The sequence below is a fragment of the Panthera uncia genome, assembly GCF_023721935.1.
Source record: "Panthera uncia isolate 11264 chromosome B3 unlocalized genomic scaffold, Puncia_PCG_1.0 HiC_scaffold_2, whole genome shotgun sequence".
Taxonomy (NCBI): domain Eukaryota; kingdom Metazoa; phylum Chordata; class Mammalia; order Carnivora; family Felidae; genus Panthera; species Panthera uncia.
The window spans coordinates 4,970,773-4,990,921 of record NW_026057583.1 but is presented as its reverse complement, the minus strand read 5'-3'; the positions used below and the strand labels follow the sequence as shown (position 1 = coordinate 4,990,921).

The following is a 20,149-nucleotide window of genomic DNA, read 5'->3' as shown; positions in this document are numbered from 1 at the left end:
GAAAGATGTTTCACGAATCTGGACAGGTTTCCAACTCAGGCGGCTGGGTTCGTTATCGCTCTGGTGTCCCGGCAGATAAGGGAGTCAAGTGCAGGGTCTGTGTACCCATCAGGGACCCCGGCTGGAGGGCCGCGTCCCCGCCCGTGTGCGTGCTCTCCTGGGCGGCTACGGGTGAGGCTGGTGTGGGCTTGGGCTGTAGGGGAGGCAGCTGGGGGGCAGTGGAAGGAAGGATCCCCTGGTGCCAGTCACGGTTCACGGCCCTTTGCTTTGGGTGGCGGACTTCACCGCCCCAGGTCTCCGTGTCCTCGTCCATGAACGCACCACACCCAGTGAGACGCTGTGCTGACTGTGGAGGGTGTACTGAGAAACAACACTGGTGTGGTCTGGCTCTCGGGGGGTCCGCGGGCTAGGGGTGGAGAGAGACATCAGCGGCATAATCACACGGAAAGGCCATCGCGCATCACGATGAGTGTTGAGCAGGAAAAGTCGGTGGGGCATTGAGAACCTGTCGATGCCACCTGTCACCAGGCCTGTCTGGTGGGTTGGGCAGGGCTCTCGGGAGCGCGTGAGGCCCGGGAAGGTCTGGGGAGGAGGTGGGGGGGGGGGGGGGGGGGGGGGGCCCGTCCCCAGGGCGGGAGACGCCAGACCCCTACAGGTATTTGCCCAGAGGAGTCCCGTGATCCAAGTGCAGAGCAGGGAGCGTGTCGGGGTGGGGGGCAGACCAGCCGGGGGACGAGCCGGCGAGGGTGCCGACGGGGCGCAGGGGAGACCGCGGGGCGGGGTTGGGTGCTGTCCGTCGCTGCCATCGGCACGCACCAGGCCGCCGAAAACCTCAGGGGTGTCCTCTCTCACGGCTCCGGGGCTGGGAGGTCCGAAATCAGGATGTCAGCACGGCGGTTCCTTCCGTGGGCTCCGTGGGAGAGACTGTTCCGCGCCTCCTTCCCGGCTTCTGCTGGCGGCCAGCGGTCCTGAGCCTCCCCGGCTGTAGGCGCCCCTCCCGTCTCTGTCCCGGTCACACACAGCGTTCTCCCCGTGTCTCTGTGCAGACTTTCCTCCTCCCGTCAGCGCCCATCCCTCACCCAGTTCGGCCTCATCTCGCCTGTCTCCGCGCGAGGCCACGCCCAGCAATTCCAGGCAGACCCGCTCGGCGCAGCGATGGTGGGGACGTGGGCTCTCGGGGAGCACAACGTGGGCGTGTTTCCACTCGCTCTAGCTCTTTCCTCCACCCAGATAACGTTAAGAGAGCTGATTATCGGGGGACCTTGGTGACCCTTTCTCGCGGCCCCGTGTTGTCACTGCCCCATCTCTTCGGCCGGAAGGACAGCAGGAGGCACCTCGTCGGTGGCCCCAGCTTGCCGTGTTGAGTCGGGCCACAAGACCCACGCCTTCCACGGACGCGTTTGTGTTAACCGCCGGGTCCCCTTGGGCCCATCGGTCCCTCTTCACCGACCGACGTGGCTCGGGTGCGGGAGGCGCTCTGCGTGCCCACGCTCGGGTTTGCTGTGTGCGCCGCGAGCCGCCAGGAGCCAGGAGCGGTCCTCCAGCCCCTCCCCACCCTTGCACCTGCTCGTCCAGGTGTGAGCGTCCTGGAGGCGAACCACGCCGTGTCACTCTCCTGCCCCCGCTTCCCCCCCCCCCCCCCCCCCCAGCTGCACCTGCTGGCACTGTCTTCCTCCCTGGACGGTGGGGTAGGCCCGCCCGAGGGGGGACAGAGAGCACACTCTCTCCCTGCTTCTCCGCGTCTCTCGGATCTGCCGGGGCCCGGAGCAGTCACCCCCCCGGCCCCGTGGTGCCGTGCGATCTCTCAGCGGTGCCCCTCTCCTGGGATCTCCTCGCTCCAGCCCCTTGCCCGCCTTCCGACTCAACTCACTGCCTGGTGCCTGGGTCCTGCCTCGGGCCAGACCTGCCTCTTGGCACTGCCTTCGTGGACAGAAGCGGGGCCGGGACCAAGGCCCTTTTCTCCAGAGACCAGTAGGAGGTCACCACGGCCGGAGGAGGGGGTCGGGGGGTGAGCCAGAGGGAGGCAGTGGTGCAGGGACGCCCGAGCCGGGGAGGTGGGGGCGAGCAGTGGACAGCTGATGGGTGAGGGGCAGTTTGGCCTCCAGCCCGGGACGGGTTCTGCTGTGACAAGGACCCGGCCCGCTCAGGCCCGGCTCTGCCAGTCTTCAGGGTACAGAGTAGTTTCCGGAAGCAGCACTTACTAGTGGATGCAGGCTGGCTGGTGCCGGGCCCTGTGCCTAGGTTTCCCGAGGCGTCCTTTGTGGCGTGGCACCCTGTCCCCATCACCGGGCCCAGACTCCTTTTCCTTCCTGTCCTTGCCTCCCATGCCCCAGGCCCTAGCCGGTGTGGTCCAGAGTAACAGCTCCAGAGTAACAGCTTGTTTGGGGAAGGGGCCTGAAACCAAAGCATGCTGGGCTTTGCAAGGCTGAGTACTGGTGGCACCGAATGACGGGCTTTTGCATCGGTCCCAGAGCCCACATCCATGGGAGAAGTGACAGGTGTGCACAGCCTCCTTCACGAAGGGGCTTGCGGGGAGGCAGGAAGGCAGCCAGGGACGCAAGGGAGGCAGCCATGGCTGGGAGCCCTGTGTCCCCTGCGCCCCGCACGTGGGCGAGTCGAGAAAAAGCGGCGACGAGGTTAGGTTCTCTCGAACGGGCCCATCTTCGTATCTCCCAGCCCCTTACAAATGCGTGTGCGTGGCGCTTGGGAACCCTCGATCTCGCTCTAAATCCACGGGGAGACGTCACCACCTCAGCGGAGCGTCGCTGCGTTCCTTTGTGATGCTACGAACCTCGAGATCTGTTCTCTGCGTTTCCATTTCTGTAGCCTGGCTTTTCCTGAAATGGAACATCCAAGTAATGCTTGCAGAGCAGCAGCTTTGTTAGTAACTTTTGAAAATCCCCAGCCCCTAAAACAGTGGTCCTCAATGTCTGTGCACATCTGAATTTTACTGGCTCTTTTCAGGCTTCTGAGGCTGGCATTGCAACCCATTTCTCTGACCCTGTCGTGGTAAAGGCCAGGCGTCCAGACTCGCCCGGCGTGTCCCTCACCAAAAACAAACAAACAAACCAAAAAACACCCATAAAAATGAAAGAATACAGCCCGGATCTGTTTTTTAGCAGGACAAACATGTCAGCAGGATCAAAATAAAGAAGAAACAAAATGTTAACAATGTCATCTGTCAGCAACATAATTGAAAGTAAGCAGCAGGAGCCCTGAAATCCTCTTTGCAAGCCTGGAATTCTTAACCAAGTATCTTTGGTCCTAGCTCTGAGGCTCAACCAGTAAATAGACAAAGACTTGATTTCTCCATCTATAATGGGAAACTGGAACAAAAATAACCTATGAGTCGTATTGTTTTTAGGCAGATAGAATTATTTCGAGTTACTTTAGGACAAGTGAAGAGACCAACGGAATCATTGCTTGCTCCTGTAGGATGCAGGTTTTAGTAAGAGCCTCACGTGGCGGCCGTATTTTGTAATGCTTTGGTTAAAAATAACTCGATTGCAAACGCTCCAGCAGGATCAAGAAAATTAAAATAGTTTCCTTTAGCTTCACTAAAAAAAGAGACACGTTTCCTTCTGAGATGTCATGACTCACACCAAACGGTTAAATAAAAATGCACGCACAGCAGTGATCTTTCCTGTTTATTGCTCTCCCAGTAGAAGCTAATTGAGACGAACATCTGCGTTCACTTTTCCTTTTATTTTTGTAGATTCTTTTCTTACGCACCAACGCAGAGCCTCGCCTGCCAGCCGTTTACTCAGGCAGTGATCCGACGACGGATGGGTTTCAGTTTTCCCCTTTCTGGTGATGACATAAATTAGTCTCAAATGAGCTATTTACAATGTCATTCTTTAACCTTGAATCAAGTGCACATATTCTGAGGGCCCAGAATCAGAAGAGCTCCGTGCCGTGGGGACCTCAGCGCTCATACAGGCCAGCTCTTGTCTGGGCCGCCTGGCTCCTTCTGGAATGCACCCTGCCCGGGAGCCCCTGGCCATGTCAGGAGACTGCCCGGCCGCCGTGGAATGTACGTGCTTGTGCTCAGTTCGAAGCCCCCTTGGTCGCCCTGCCTCTGTGCTCAGCAGCCCGGCTGACACTGTGGGACGGGACCGGGAAAGTGCACGTGCCTCACAGTTTGTGCCCATGCACACTCACCTGTGCCCGGGGTGGGGGAGCTAAGAGTGTGGGCCTGGGAGCCATAGTCCGCCATGGGTTTGGGTCCCGGGTTTACCCCAGACCATTTAGGCAGTCGTGAACAAGGTATGGGTTCTCCCTAGGTGCCCAGGTCCCCACCGGCACGAGGACAGTGTGAGTGGCACCCAAGACAGTGCCCTGTGAGCTCGGTTGGTGCTTTCCTCGTGCAGGCAGGCTCTGTCTCGGGCCGAGTGCCTGGACAGCAAGCCTGGATGGGGATCTGCGCACACGCTCGGAGAGAGACACCCCTGGGTGGGCCGTAAAGGGGGAGCAGTGCAGGTGACAGGAGGGGCCAGGCCAAGACACGGCTCAGGAAGGTCTCGCCTCAGCCTGATGGCCCAGGGGGCTCGGGAGGAAAGGACGCACTGGAGGCAAGAGGGCGGCTGTCGCCTGGAGGGGTGGGTGAGACTCCCAAGCATCCTCAAGCCGTGTGGCTTTATGAGAAGGTGCCCGAGTGAGCCGTCAGCTGAGGCGCCGTCAGCGGCTGGGGCGGGGGGGCCGTGCCCGTCGGGTGGGTCTGAGCGCCGGGGGATGCGACTGGGGGTCAGCAGTGGCCCTGGTAGCCCTGGAAGGACGGAAGGCAGCCCATGGTGACCCCCAGGCTGGCCCCTGAGAGTAGCCGAGGCTCCGGGGCTGAGACAGGACCCACACGGGCCCTCCTCTCTAGGACTGCCGGCTCCCAGGGCTTGGCCAGCGGGTCTTTGCGGACGAGGGGAAGCACTTGACAGAGGCGGGTGGCGCGTCGTGAGGCCATCCCCTCGTTGCTCGTGCAGCACGCGTAACTGCGCCCGATACGGGAGGCACGTGGGTGGCCACGCAAAGCGGACGCGGTCCCCGTCCGTGGTGGAGCTGGGGGAGGGGTGTGGCTGGGGGAGATGGCCTCTACCGTGATGACAGTGTGGCATTTCCTTTCTAGTTCTTGCAGTGAAGTACATTGTTTGACTTTTTCAAAGCGAAGCAGGTCTTTGGTTCCTGAGATGAACCGCACTTGGGGCAGGACGTGGTCGGATTTGACTTGCTAACGTTCTGTGTCAGGGTTCTTCCGCGGTGCTGGTGACGGGCGTGGGCCTGTGGTTTCCTTTGCTGCTGTGAATCCAGCATCTTCTCGTTGGCGTTGGCTCCCGCAAGAAACTCCGTGCCGTTCTCAACCCTGCCCTCGGTACAAAATACCTCTTTTTATCCGGCTGGCTTTAAGGTTTTTCTCTTTGTAACTGGTGTTGAACATGGGATTATGGCTCGCCTGCGTATGGCTTCCTCGTGTTTATTGTACTTGGTGTTCATTTAGTGACTTTCATCTTTGGGCTTACGGTTTTCATCATATTTATAAGAAGCACCAGCTTTTCATTCCGCACATGTTTTTCCCTGTTCCCGTCTTTCCCTCCTGTTTCTGGGACACCAATTACACATATATTAGACGGCGAGAGTTCTCCCACGGTTCACGGATGCTCTTTTCATTTCCTTAAATCCTTTTGATCTCTGTGTATTTCATTTTGAATACTTTTTTCTGTGTGTTCAAGTTCACTAATCTCTTTTTCTGAAACATCTCGTCTGCCTTTAATCCCATCTTGTGTGTTTTCCATTGGAGACAGCGGTTTTCATGTCCAGAATTTCAGTTCTCAGCTCTTCCTTCTTTCTAACCTTCCCGCGGGCACTTTCTTTGGCCTCAGGTGGTTTCCTCACACGCACCAGCCGATCGGTAGCCTGGTACTGGCTCCGGGGGACCCCTGCAGAACTCTGGGGTCCCCTGTGTGTCCCCTCCCGCCCTGGTTCTCCGTCCTAGTCTCCCAGGTGCACATCCTCCACTAGCTGGCTCAGTCTGGGCCCTGTCCCCTGAGCTGCGGCCTGGGGGTGCTCTCCAGGCGGTCCCTGGGGGACCCGTGGCCTCGCCTCGCCTGTTTACTGTTGTCCTATGTATTTTGTCGGTTGTTTGATGGGTTCAGAGGGAAGGTGAACCTGGGCCCCATTGCTCTGTCTGGACTGGAAGCAGAAGTCCCTGTAGTGTGTCCCCTGTCCCCCGTGTCCCCCGCTGTGGGCTCTGTTCTGTGGCTCCAGGACTATTTCTCGGAGGTTCTTGTAGTTTCCTGGTTGAGCTGCTCTCATTTGGCCTTTGATCCTGAAATCACGTTTTTCACCCAAAAGCAACCTTTCCCGGACTCAGGTCATTGCCTTTCTGTTTATGAAGGATCTTGTGCGTACCACCGAGATCGGGTGTTTCGGTGTGGCCCGCGTCCCTGGAATGCGTTTCGTGGGGGGGGGGGGGGGGGGGGTACTTGGTGTGATTTTGCAGTCACATCCTTCTTGCCGTGTTGAATCTTCCCATGCGTTACGCTCGCCTCCTTCACCTTTTCATTCATCCTTGGATCCTAACGTGTACAAAGAGCTGAAATGGTTTGGGTCTGTGTGTATTTCTTTGAAAGTTAATTTTTCTAGACTGGGGCTGGGTTGTGGGGGGCGGGGCTGGGAGGCTGCCGCCAGCCGGGGTTGGCGGGGGGGGGTGGGGGTGGCGTGTGTGCTGGAAAGTTCCCCCCCAGCCCCCACCCCGTTCCCCAGCCCCCTCCCCCGGCAGCCTGCCTCCTTCCTCCCCTTCATGGGGCGGGCTGGCTGCCAGAAGCCCGGGTGACACGAGAGCTCTGGCCGGGGCCCTCCGTCCAGGCCCTGGGACCCTCGTCTGCTTCCCGACTCCCTGGTCTTTCTGCTGCTTGTGCATTTGGAGGCTTCCCTTAGGGGAACCTGTTATTTGCTTCCCAGACAGTCCCTTCCTCTGTCTTTGTTGAACCACAGGCCGCACGTGCCCTGTTCCTGCAGAAATCCCTCCGTGTTTCGGATCTGTTCGAGGCCCTTTTCGCCGCGTTTCCGCATGGATACGGATTTCTGTGGCTATTTTTGTGTTTTCTTGATTGTCTTGTTAGCGGTGTGCAGGGGAGGCAAGGCATGACCTGAAACTGCCTTCTGGAACACAGTGTGTCAGCCCGGGCTCCTTGTACGCGCCAGGCGGCCTTTCTGCAGCCAAGGATGGAGAGGGCGCTTCATCGTTTACCGTTACAATGAAAGCCTCAGGCCTGCATTTCTGGCATTTTTGTAGCATGATACCCCGAGAGGAATGTGTTTCTTTAAAGCACAGCCCAGCATGTTCTAAACAGGACGAAGCACTTGTACTGTTTCTGCAGATTAAATAGCAGAAGAGGTGCGGGGGGGCCGGGAGGGCCAGGGGTGGCCGCGGCGGGGGAGGGACAGGGCGGGGGGTGGGGTGCGGGTTTGGAATGAACACTGGAGCCGCGGGTGGCGCTCGGGTGGTTGGCGTCAGGCCTGGAATGTGTCCGCCGGAGAAAGTTCCAAGCCGGGGGCTCTTGGGAGGCCGCGGGAGCCCGGTTGTCCACGGCAGAGGCAGTGTGGCCGTCCCCCACCGAGGGTCTCTGCCTACCCCCGTGTCCACCCTGCCCTTGTCAGCGTGCAGGACATCACCTCCGTGATGCTCTGCGCATGATGGCCCGGCCGCCGGCCCCTTGCCCGGCCAGAGGCTCCCCACCGCCTTCCCCGGGGGGCAGGGTGGGCTCGCGCACAAGTCAGAGGGGCTCCTTGTGAGCGTCTGTGGGGCCTCGGCCCCTGTCACCAGCTCTAGTTGTGGGTCCCTTTGTGTTTTTTTTGCTATTCGAGGGCCATGGGCTAAGTCCTAACCCAGAGGAGGGATGGTTCCCTGCGAGCCTGTCCTGCTCCCTGGAAACGCTTCCCTCTCTGGGCTCTTCTGTTCGGTGACATGATCACCGCTGCCAGTGGTCACTTCTCCCAGCTTCCTTCCCCGCAGACTGACTAGGACGCTCAGTCCCCCAGGCCGGGCGTCTCTCTCTCGCTCTCTCAGAGATGGGCGGCATTAAGTATTAATGCTAGTCTTATAAGCATTTGCTTCTAAAATCTAAATTATTGATAGTCTTACATTTAAAATACAAATCATCTGAATTTCCCCAGACGGTTCTGCCTTTACAGTGTGGGGCGGCCCTCGCGAAGCACACTCCAGAGTATTGCCCACCGACGACGTCAGGGGACCGCTGGACCTCAGAAGCATCAGGAATCCCTGGCCGGCCTGCCTCTCGGGGAGTGACCGCTCTCCTAGTAACTTCTGGGACAGCGGGCAAAGCCAGGACCGCCCCCGGCCAGCCCCGCCAGCCTGGTCACTGTCTGTGCCTGCCCCGGGGGTGCTGAGGCCCTGTCACTGCACCCACAGTGGGTGCAGACCCCTCAGGAGTGTCCCCGGGATGGCGTGACCTAAAGGCTCCTACCAAAATGCAGGCAAAACCGGAAAAGCAATAAACACACGAATTACAAAAGAGGGAAAAACCACCACCCTGGGATCCACCCCTGCAGCGGCTGTCCCCTGTCCCCCACCCACCCTGCTCGCCCACCCTGCTCTCCGCTGGTTGGGGGGGAGGGGTGGGCTACAAGTCCCCGAGCAGCGGCTGCCCTGGGAGCAAGGACCCTTCCTCAGATCCCCACGAGGAGGCCAGTCTTGGCTGAGTTTTCTGGTGTCTCTGGGCTTCAGTTTGCCTCGGGGACCACACGGCCGGGTCTCGCGAGCAGGGGGGTCGTGGGGTGTCTGTGCCCGGGGCGCCACAGTGAGGGGCTGCACTGCGCACGGAGAATTTAGGAACAACAGCGGAGCCTCCCCTAAGTCGGTCTGCGTCTTATTATCTCCATGTGCCCGTAGTTCCCGGACGTCTGGGCGGCACAGACAGGGTTTCTCCCCGGGAGGCCGGCCCCTCCCAGTCAGTGCCCTTCTCCTCCTGCCTGTTGGCTTCACCGTGACCCCACTTCTGGGGTCGTGATGGGGTCTCACGGGGTCACGCGCACAAACTGTTGTGTCGTGCCCCGCCCTTAGGAAAAGCCTCAGTAGCCCTCGGTCCCTTGTCCTTCCTTCTGTCAAAGGCCGAAGAGGGTTGCATTTGTCTGGGCTGTTTGCTTGCAAGTGACAGAAGCGGGTGTTCAAGGGGGGGGGGGGGGTCTGGGGGTTGGTGGCACCAAGGATCTGAACACCGTGATGGCACTCTCACCAGGCAGCACCTTCACGGCTTTCTTAGAGTCCGTCTCGTTGCCGTCGGTCTGGTCCTCCCGTGAGGCTGAGCTCAGGTTCCTAAAGAAAAGGGTAGAGAGAGGACAGGTGGGAATGCTCACATTTGGCCCGTGGGGGACCCTGACTGGCCTGGCTGGATCCTTTCCGAGTTTGGGGACCGGTCACTATGGACAGAGGAGGAACGAGGTGCTGTGATTGGTGCAGTGTGTGCCAGGGGCCCAGCCCTCAACCAATCATCATGGCCGGGGAGGCGGGCTCAGACAAGAAGGTGGCAAATGCTGTGACAGTCACAATAAAGAAATAGCAGGAGAGCACTGTGCTGGGGGAGGCCCGGGTGCTTGGGGCGACGGGTGTCCTGCCCACCCAGAGCCCCTTCATCTGGTGCGAGAAGAAAACCGTTCTGGCCACCACTTGAGCGTTGGTGTAGCTGTGCCCTCGGTCGTGCCCAGACACCTGCCAGCCAGGACGAAATACGAGGGAAACGCACCCGAGCTCCCTCGCAGGAGGCTCCGTCGATGCGGCTCGCGCTCTGGAGCAGATCCCACGTGCCGGGGGGGTGTTTGTTCCTGTGTGCACAGCTGCTAACGTGGCCGGGGTCAGCCTCTGAGAACAAGAACACGCTGTCACTGGAACAGCAACCAAGTCCCGTCCAGCCTCTGGTCCCCATCCCGGGGGCCACACGTCTTTGGAACAGCATCAAATAGTGTCCATCACGGGGCCACCGCTTTGCCTTTGTTCCTAATAATTTTCCCATGTTTTCCTCCTTTGCTATCTTGGGGTTTCTTCTTTTTAAACCGAGATAAGATGTTTCCAGTTTTCTTAAGGATTCTTTTGATGAAATAATTCTCATTTATATTTGTATTTCTGCTGTAGCCTGGGGAGCTGTTTTATGAGCACAGAGCTTTCTTTTGTGATCTTATCCAACACAAACTTCTGATTCTTTTTCTTCTTCTTCTTCTTTTTTTTTTTTTTTTTTTTACAAAGTTACCGCTGATCTAAATAATACTTAAAAATCAGCTTAGTGAAAACAGTTACAGAAGGACCCTTTGCCCATAGAGGACAGCGCTCTGTGTTGGCATCTGTGATCATTCTTCTAAAAGTGGGAGCTGGCAAATGGTTTTTTGTTGAGGGCCAGGTAGTCGGTAGGTTTGGCTTTGTGAGTCTTACAGTGTCTTTCACACGTGCTCAGCTCTGCCATTGTAGCACAAGAGGAGCCGTGACGGCTGTGGCCGTGATCCAATAAATATTTAAGTAACAGTGAGCCCCTTTGGGGTCAGATGTCACAGATGTCAACACGTAGATTGCCGAGTCCTGTTCTAAACCCTATACGCTTTAGACTTAGAAAAATTATCATCGAAAAGCCTGAGATGTGCCATAATTCTGTCCATTTCATAGAGTGGAAACACTCTCCGTGCGGGACCGTCCGCGGTTCACTCGGAGCCTGGAGTAGACCGGGTGTTGGTACGGACAGCCTGTTGTCACCGGAGGCGGGATTTCCATTCTTGGGAACCTACCCTGACATGGTGTGGATGTATTTTTCTTCCCAGTTGCTCGCCACGGCATTATTTGCCGTGTGGAAGCCCTGGGAATAGCTTCATGTCCGAAAGTAAATTGTCTACTCAAAGTGATGCTATAGAGCCTTTCAAATAATGTTTATGATTACATTTTATGAGTTTCTGTTGTGACATAAGGTGGAAAAATAAAGACCATGAAGCCTCAGTTAATTAAAAGAAAGAGCAGACATGCACACGAAAAGTTTGACGGGAAATAGGCCCAGATGTCGATAGTCTCTTTCTCTGGACAGGAAGATTGGGGTTTTTACTGTGTGTGTATATGTATGCGTGTATTTGATTTTTCCAAGAGATCACTTTGGATTTACAGTAAAAGCATTTTAAGAGGAAAACAAGTAGTTCTGCAACCCTTTAGCCTGAGATGGTGTTCTGGGCTGTATTCTAGAACCTTCCAGAATGCCCTCTTCCCTCAGAGAAAGCCAAGAGGCAGGGGCCGGGACGACCAGGGGAGGCTCCCCGACCGTGGGGCTCCAGGCCAGGATGCTGCCATCTTGGGGCTCACGCCAGTGCCTCCTGGACCCGCCAGGCTCTTACGCTCTGGTTCCTGAAGGGGGTTGACTGACCTTGCACGTGTACGTCTTTGGGTGTTCACGTGACCTTCAGAGTAGGCATGTCTGGTCCCGTGTTCCCACGGAGAGGACGCCAAGCAGGCCGCTCGTCCCCCACAACCCCCACGGGCGGGGGCCGAGCCTCCGGGCCCTGCTGCCCCTTCCTTCCGGAATGGGCCATGCCATTGGGTCCCAGATGGTTCCCCTCTGTGTGCCAAATCCAGAGAAGTATATGCTTCCGCAGCTGCTGGTTGTGTGGAGGTGTCCGGGGCCTCTTTGGCACCCTGGCCACGGAGTCACATGGGCCCTGCCTGCTCTGAGAATGGACCCACGCCCCGGGGGGAGTCATCGCTTCCGTACGGTGCTGAGGATGTAGGGGTGCGCGTTCCAGAGGGCACCGTGGAGGAGAGAGGGCGGGAGGGGAGCAGGGGCACGGGGCGTGGGCGAGGGGTGCGGGGACGAGAGGTGGCCTCGTGTCTCTAGTTCAGCAGCGGCCACGGCGGGGCAGGCCGGGGTTCGTGGTGGGCCCGCCCCGCAGTGGCTTTGGAGAGTGGGCCCTCCGACCCCCGGGGAGCAGGTTGGACCCTGGAAGGCGCCGGCCTCGGCCTGGATTCCGCTCCGAGGGGCCGCTTGCCTCCATACGTCCCCGCTGCTTTCAAATTTGTCAAAACTCCAGTTTTCCGGACAGCCTTTCAGGAACACCCACTGTACGAAGTTGAGCACGTTTCCTCCCAAGGGGCCCGGGAAGGGGGCTCATCGTGCCCAAGGAAACCAGAGAAGCACACGGAGAAATAAACGTGGGAGTGGTTGCCTCTCGGGGTCACGACAGCAGATCATGGAAATGTGTTTTTTCATTTCCTCGTATTCCACGGCTCATGTGTTGCGCAGCTGTGATTTATTTTCAGAGCCCACTTTGGAATTTGACAGACTCTCACGCTGGCCCGCTTCACAGCTGAAACCGTGTGCCATTTGGTCGATGATAAAGCAAGTGACAATTTACAACGAAAACAGCCGCAAAAAAGAAGCCGTCTGTGAGTGAGAGAGACAGGTGTCAAACCGGGGCAGGGGCTCCCGGCAGCCTGGGGGGCGGGCCTCTCGCTGGGGCCGAATCCTGGTGGACACGTCCTGCCCGCAGGTGCAGGGCCGGCAGCGCCCGGAGGGCTGGTGTCCAGAGGGGGCCGTTCACCCTGCGGGGCTGGTCCCCTGGGAAGCAGAGGCTGGAGCATCCCTGGCGCTGAGGGTGCTGGGAGGGCCGGCCGGCGAGGCACCTGCTCCAGCCCTGAGTGCCAGCTGGCTCTGGTCCAGGGAGGCGGGGCCCCCAGGTGCTGGGTGGGGGGGGACGGGAGGTGACCCCCTGTGCCGTACGTGCTCTCTACTCCCTCCTCTCTGTTGGGAGCGGTGAGCCCAGCGCTTTGGGTTTCAAGTGATAGAAATCCATTCAACTGTCTATCGCAAAGGGGCGGGTCTCTGCTCACGCGGTTACCCTTTCTCTGCTTTCTTCTTGTTTGTAGCATTTATCGCCACCTGACAGCGGTCTCTTCCCTCCCCTGTTTTCTCTTCTTCGGGTTTTGCTGTCTGTTCACCCTCGAGATTATATAATGGCTTCTGCCTGTGTAACTCTTTGTGCTTTTGTCGGTGCCTAGCATACTGGAGGCATTTAGTAAATATTTATTAAACGATGGCAAGGTGACGCCTGGGTAAGTTGTGACAAGAAATGGGAGGTCATCAGGCAAAGGGAAGGAGGAGCTGCTGGGGAGGCCAGGGCCTCAGGACCCAGAGTGGCGCATGAGGACGGACGGGGACAGCGAGTTGCTCTGAGCCGGGCGGGATGGGGGGCGGGGAGGGCACCCAGGGGTGCAGCAGGTGCAGCCAGAGAGGCGAGCAGAGGCCAGATCTGGGGGCGTCTTCGCAGAGGGCTGCAGGTCTTGGAGTGTTTTGGGGATCCGTAGCGGGGAGCATGAAAGGAGCGGGACACGATCGTTAGTTTTGAGTTTCCCGGGAACCTCGCGCTTCGTGCGTTCCTTGTGTGTGTCCTGAGCGCCGGGTCTTAAGCCTCCGTTGGCAGAAAAGAGAAAGCAAACCAAGCAAGCATAGAGCAGCAAAGCTGAGCGCCAGGGTCACCCTAGTGATCGAGCCCGGCCGTTTCTCATTGGAAGTGGAGACTTCTGAGGGATGCGGACGACGGGTGGAAGGGGGTGAGGCCGGGCGGGTCGGCTGCCCACGCGGACGAGCAGGGGGCTGAGGGCGTCGGGACGCGGACGCGGGAAGGTGTGCGGGGGGGGGGGGGGGGGGGGGGCAGGAGGGACAGAGCGTTGGCGGCTCCTCAGATGCGCCGTGAGCGCTCCGTGTTCCGGACTCAGTAAGCGTTTCTAGAGCACTTCCTGAGCCACACACGGTGTTGGTCCCTCTGTGGCGTCCGCGGGTTTCCTCGTCACGCCAGCGTCGGGGGGCGACACTTCTGCGACCCTCACTTTACAGGTGAAGACACTGGAGCGCAGACCCATCAGGTCACACGCCCAGGGTCGCGCAGGAAGAGAAGGAGGCGCGATCGAAGCAGGTCTGTGCCCCTGGCACTGGACGTCTGGCTTGAGCGGCTGGGTAGGGGTGGGCTGGTGACCGCGACGGGGCCTGCGGGAGGCAGGGAAGGTCTGGGCGCCCTGGACAGGAACGCGGGTTTGGTTTTGGACCCGCGGAGCGCCAAGTGTCTGAGAGGCCCCGACGGCAGGTGGACGCGTACGAGCCTCCCAGAGAGGTCCTGCTGGGGAGGCCGCCTTGGTGTCATCGGCACGCAAGGCGAGGGGCAGCCGAAAGAGCCCCTGAAGGTCCTGCGGAGAGCGAGGGAGAAGGGTCCCGGCCCAAAGGGGGAGGACTGGGGGGGGGGAGGAGCCCCCCAGGGCCGAGAACCAGCAAAGGAGAGGCAGGAGACAGAGGCGCCCTGGGGGAGAAACGTCCAAGAGGGACGTGCGGGTCGAGGACAGGGACCATTTCTGTTTGCCCCCTCCCCCGCCACCATGACGGAGATGTGAGGGTGTCTGAGTGCCGGACGGAGGAAGAGGAGGAAGAGGAGGAGGAGCGGCCGGGAGGCAGGTGCCTGGTGGAGAAACAGGGCCCGCTGAGGGCGGGGACGCGGCGTTTCTTCCGCGGAGGGAGCAAGGCGGGTGATGGATGCGTGTCTCTTCGTGAGTGCTCTGCTGTGGGATGAGGGAAATGGGTAGGTAGGAAGCCGTTCGTACTAGCTGGTTCCTTCGTGCCCACTTTGGGCAAAAGCCCTTTCCCGACACATACAAACGGTTTCAGTTCAACCGGCAAGTACGGTTTTCCAGGCGCTCTCAGCCGTGTTGGGACGTTTCGCACTTGGTCCCGGCCCGCGAGGCACAGAGCTCAAGCGCAGGGCGGGTAAGTCCTCGCCGTCCAACGTGACGGGTGTCACAGACGGGTTTCCTCCACGGGACGTGAGGGTAGGGTGACCGTGCTCGCGGCCGCGTGGGTCCCGGAGCCTCACAAGATGCCGGGCGCAGCAAAGTCATCGGATACACACTGAGCGGGCGAGCGGGCGAATGAAGACGTGGACGGGGGGGGGCCCTGCCCGGGGGCCGGGGACAGACTCCCCGGGGTCGTGACCCCCGAGCTGGCCCTGGACAACGAGCAGCCGTTCACCAGGATGACAGTTCACGTGGAACGGGGCGTGAGCTGGCAGAAAGGCCTGCGCGTGCACACGTGTGAGGCGCGAGGCCCCGGGAGATGCGCACGCGGGGGCACCGTGTCTGGAGCCGCTCGCACACCCCGTCCAGGGGCCACCGACCACGTGTGCTCGCCACGCGCCCGGAACAGGCTCGTTGGAGCGGAGATGTGCCCCGTGTGTGAGAGACACATCCCTTGCAAAGACCCAGAGAGAAAGAATGAGGGGCGCCCGGGGGGCTCAGTCGGTTAAGCGTCTGACTCGATCTGGGCTCCGGTCACGATCCGAGCGTCGTGGGATCGAGCCCTGTGTCGGGATTCCCTCTCTCCCTCTCTCTGCCCCTCCCTCGGTCACGCACGTGCGCGTGTGCACTCTCTCTCTCTCTCTCAAAAAAAAAAAAAGAAAAAAATGAGACATTGCCCATTAGTGCTCTACACGGTGAAATGGTAATACTGCAGATCTATTACTGAAAGCAACTTCGCCTATTTGTTAACTTTTTTAAGAAATGTGCCTTCTAGAACGTGTCAAACTAGACGGGTGGTTCCCACAACATCTCTCTCGGGCAGGGTGACGGGAAGTGTAGCGGAAACGAGGCGCGGTGGCAGGCAGGGTCCCGTGCCGAGACGCTCTGTCGGGGGCTCCTGTGAGCGATGCGCTTTGGAGCCCAGGCGGGCAGTCAGATGTGTGCTGTCTACACAGCTGGCGGCCGTGGGACAGGGGCACTGACAGAAAGGATGCTGGAGGTTGGGGGCCAGCGAGTGTCAGTTGAGGGAAGGCAGGCAGGGGGAGGAGGTGGAGAGACCGATGGGGGTGCAGGAGGGGAGGGCGGGAAGGACTCCCACATGGTGTCTGGAATTCTGACCTGGATTTCCGCGCTGACGGGGGTGCATTGGCTGATGTCGGGGAGGAGTGGGTGGTGCTGGGTGGTCTCGGGCTGGGGCGGAGGGGCTGCAGGGGCCGGTGCCGGAGGCGTGGGGTGCAGAGGCGGTGTCCCGGCCGTGGACGAAGCCGGTAGGGGTGCGCAGCGGGAGGAGAGAGGATGGCCCAGCTGGGGTCTCCTCGGAGAGGAGAGGAGACCACGGGCAGCGGCTGCTGGGTTGGCAGCTGGGGACCGTGGCGAACGTGTCTCCGTGAAATGATGGGGGAGAAACCAAGTCGGAATGACTCCAGGTGGTGTCCTAGGACAGAGCAGGGACAGCAGGTACAGACTGTCCTCGGAAAAAGACGAGGCATTTAGAATCGTACGGGTTTTGTGACCCCGCAGTGTTCCCAGCCCGAGAATGTTGGGGATCCAAGAAACGATCCGTGCAGCCCCGTTTGCCCTCATTTGCAGAGCGTTTGGAGAAAGCTCTCCCCGCCCTACGCCCTCGTCCGAGGCAGAGGCTCACACGTGTCCCTCTCTCGCTTAGGCCGGATCCTGGACCTGAAGACGGGGACGGTGAAGAAAGAGGGACAGCAGTCCTCCATGAGGATGTGCATGGGCTCGCGGAGGTCCTTCATTTGCAGGATGAGGTGTGTGCGGGGCGGAGGGCCGTGGGTGGCGGGTAGATGAGGTCTGTGCGGGGCGGCAGGCGGCGGGCAGTGGGCGGCCGCTCCCTCTGATCCACCAGTAGGAGCCTTGACGGGCTCTGCTGAGGTGAAACCCCGTGGTCCCGGCTGCAGCACGTGAGCCTGCACACCCCGTGGTCCACCTCGGACGCCGCGTCCCCCTTCCTCCCACCCACCTTGTCCGACTCCTGCCCGTCCCTGCCCACTCCCGGGTTGGCTTCCCCTGTCGGCTGGGTCCCAACTTTCTCCCGGTCCTTCAGGACCCTTCTGAACTCCAACCCCTCCAGGCACCATATTGGTCAACACGTTTTATGTAAGATGGGTCGATTTTGTACGCTTTTGTGTCTCCTGTGCCAAAGCACACGTTTTCATTAGCGTTTAATTATTAGATTGTCACATGATGCTTCAGGTGGAAATGCCTGGGCTCTGTGAGTCAGCAACGGTTGCCCTGAGGACAGGGGCTTGGAGTTACCTTCTCTGAGCCGCCCGCGATCTACACCGAGTGTGTACGTGGTTAACGCGTGGTGTGGAGGAAATGCAGGAGTGACTGAACTGGGGGGTAATTAGAGAATTTTCTGTCCCCGAGGAAGAAAGAACAAGGCTTCAGAGTCCCTGTACCCTCAGCCCCGAGGCCCTGTAGGGGTGGGGCGGGGGTGCCTGGTGAGTCGAATCTGCCGGGACGTGGAATTGCAGGGGCTGTAAGACGAGGCAGTGCCCCTCATTCATTCATTCATTCATTCATTCATTCATTCATTCAGACATCTATCGAGGGCCTGCCTGCGCCAGGCCGGGGTTCAGCCCCGAGTAAAGCAAACAAAATCCCTGAGCTTGTAGAATGTCACTTCAGTAAGGGAGATCTAGGATGGGCAAAAATACCAAGTAGACACAGGGAATGTCAGATGGCGGTAAGTGCTCTTGAGGAAAATAAAACAAATTTGAGGAGGAGGAGGAGTGGTTAGTTCACGTGTTACGTAGGTTGGGTGGGGGTGGGGGGTCTCAGTGATAAGGTGGCATTTTGGAGATGTCCCAGGAGATCTGGGACTATCTGGGGAAAGAAAATACCAAGTGGAGGGAACCGCAAGTGTAAAGGCCCTGGGGCAGGGATGTTCTTGTGTTTAACCAACAATAAGGTTACTATCCAAGGAACAGGGTGAGTGGCCGCGGTGGGCAGAATGGTCATCAGTAAGGTTGGGCTGGGGGCGCCTGGGTGGCTCAGTCGGTTAAGCATCCGACTTTGACTCAGGTCATGATCTCGTGGTTCGTGGGCTCGAGCCCCGTGTCGGGCTCTGTGCTGACAGCCCGGAGCCTGGAGCCTGCTTTGGATTCTGTGTTTCCCTCTCTCTCTGCCCTTTCCCAGCTTGCATTCTGTCTGTCTGTCTGTCTCCCTCTCTCTCAGAAATAAACATTAAAAAAAATTAAAGTAAAGTAAGGTGGGGATGTTGGGTAACTTACAGCTTTTACTCTGAACAAGGCGGGGGACCGCTGGCGTTTTCTCGTAAGAATGACACGTTCTGAATCACATTAAATAACTCACTCTGCCTGTGTGGGGGGGACAAACCCGCAGCGGGGACGAACAAGGGTGCGAGTGAGGAGGCGGCTGGACGCGGGATTCTGGAATGCAAGGGAGAGGTTGGGCCGAAGGTACGGACTTGGGGACCGCCGTCACCGAGATGCTCCCCGAAGCCTGGAGACTGAATGAGGTCACCGGGAGGTGGGCGGGGCTGGAGGAGAGGTCGGGCCTCAGCCCCCGGGCCGCTCCTGTGGCAGGGGGGCGAGGAGGGGCCAACAAGCCCCAGACGGAGCTGCAGGCTGGTGGCAGGGAAGGGGGGTGAAGGACGTTCCTGCAGGGAAGGCGTGCTCCCCGTAGAGGCTCCTGAGGGGTCCTGAACACGAGGGCCGGGGCATCCCCGCCGCAGAAGGAGAAACCTCGGGAGCCCCAGCTGCAGGCAGGTGGCAGGGCGGCCTCCGCCCTCTCTTCCCTGGCACGGGAGCCTGTCCCCGCTGCCCGGCTCGTGGTCTGCCAGGCTGTCCTCGAGTCCCTGGGACCCCACACCGACCTTGATTGAGCCCGGCCGTCTCCTGCCCTCTCTGAGCTTCTGCCGAGCCGTGCGACAGCCCCAGGCTGGCTCAGGGGAGCTCAGCACAGATGTCGCTCTCCTCCCGTTTGCTGCCGGACCTGTGACTCGTCAGGGCCGTCCGTGCAGAGGGGAGACCCGCCCTGCAGCCTGGCGCTGGGCCCCAGGAGCCGACAGAGGGCTTGAGGAGGGCTGCCCTCTCCTCCGAGCCAGCGCCCCTCCGTTCTTGCGGAAGATGGGACGGAACTCCCTTCGACACCTGCCTCAGGTCACACGACGGCATTTGGGCGACGGAAAACACGATCACTGCATCTGAGTTCATATTAGCCTGTGTGGATGAGTGCTCTCAGTCTGCTGACAGGCACGGGGACGGCAGGGTGCCCGTGTGCTGGAGGCCACTGGGGACAGAACGCCGTCCCGGGGACAGAACCGCGGACAGTGCCCCGTCAGCAGAGCACGCCCACCCCGGCACGGGGGCAGCACCTGCCGGATTTTGAGTCCAGCACCACGCGGCCCCCTGCGGAACGCCTTCCCCGGGGACATCACCACACCCGGTTCTGCGTCTCTGTGCCATCGTCACTCTGCCTGCAGGCCACGTCAGGCAGCCCCGCCCTGCCCCGGTGCCCTCTGGGGGACGTGACTGCCCCCTGAGGCGGGCAGTTCTGCCGTCTGCCGAGCGCCTGACCTCGTCCTCCCAATAAAGCGGGTTCGTTCTGGGAGGATGCCAGCCGGCCAGGTGGCGCGGTCCCGGGTCGTCCCTGCTGGGGGACACGCACCTGCGGGTGGCTGTCCCCGGTCTCAGAGCACAGCTGGCCTCTCCTCTGTGCCCTACGGAGCGTGAAGATGTCCAGAGCGTTACCTGCCCTGGAGTCGGGACACGGAAGCACATGGAAGGATGGGTACACACAGCACCGGCCGGACCCTGGTGGCAGGGCGACCCTCGATGTTCAGAGCCTGGGGGGGATTGAGAGGAGCGGCGGAGAAGGTTGCCTCCCGGCCTCCGCCTCCCGGAGAAGGGCCTCCGTCGCCCCCACTCTGCCCTTTGCCGTCAGCGGGCTGAGGCGGTTACGTCGCTGCCAGTGACGGGACACTGCAGGGGCAGGGAGGGTCCCCACGGCCGCAGCCGCAGCTGCAGCCTGGGAACATGCGTCCTTCCGTCAGCGGGCAACGTGCGTCTTGCGTTGATGGCTCTGCTGAGGCCCGAAGAGACCCCACCGCCCTGCTTGCGTGACCCCGAGCGTGACCGGGAGCCCCTAGAGTCTTTCTTAGGGATCTGGCCTGCGGCGGGGGGGGGGGGGGAGGGGGGGGGCTCTGCATCACCAGGTGGGTCACGCTCCCCTGGCCGCGGTGACAGCCGGGGACCAGAGGTGCGCGAGCCCGCGTCAGAGCGCCAGCATCGATCAGAGCGGCTCTCTGACCGCAGGGCCATCCCGTACGCCTGCTTCGGGCTTTACTCATCCTCAGCC

At 60.0% G+C, this 20,149-nt stretch overlaps 1 protein-coding gene across 1 annotated transcript in view; it reads left to right on the top strand.

Annotated features, from left to right (window-relative positions):
* Nucleotides 1-20,149, top strand: part of ARNT2 (aryl hydrocarbon receptor nuclear translocator 2) — a 110,227-nt gene that overhangs the window by 25,091 nt on the left and 64,987 nt on the right. Inside the window, exon 5 of the mRNA XM_049614354.1 lies at nt 16,470-16,572. Coding sequence (XP_049470311.1) covers nt 16,470-16,572 — 103 coding nt within the window. The remainder of the gene's footprint in view (nt 1-16,469; nt 16,573-20,149) is intronic.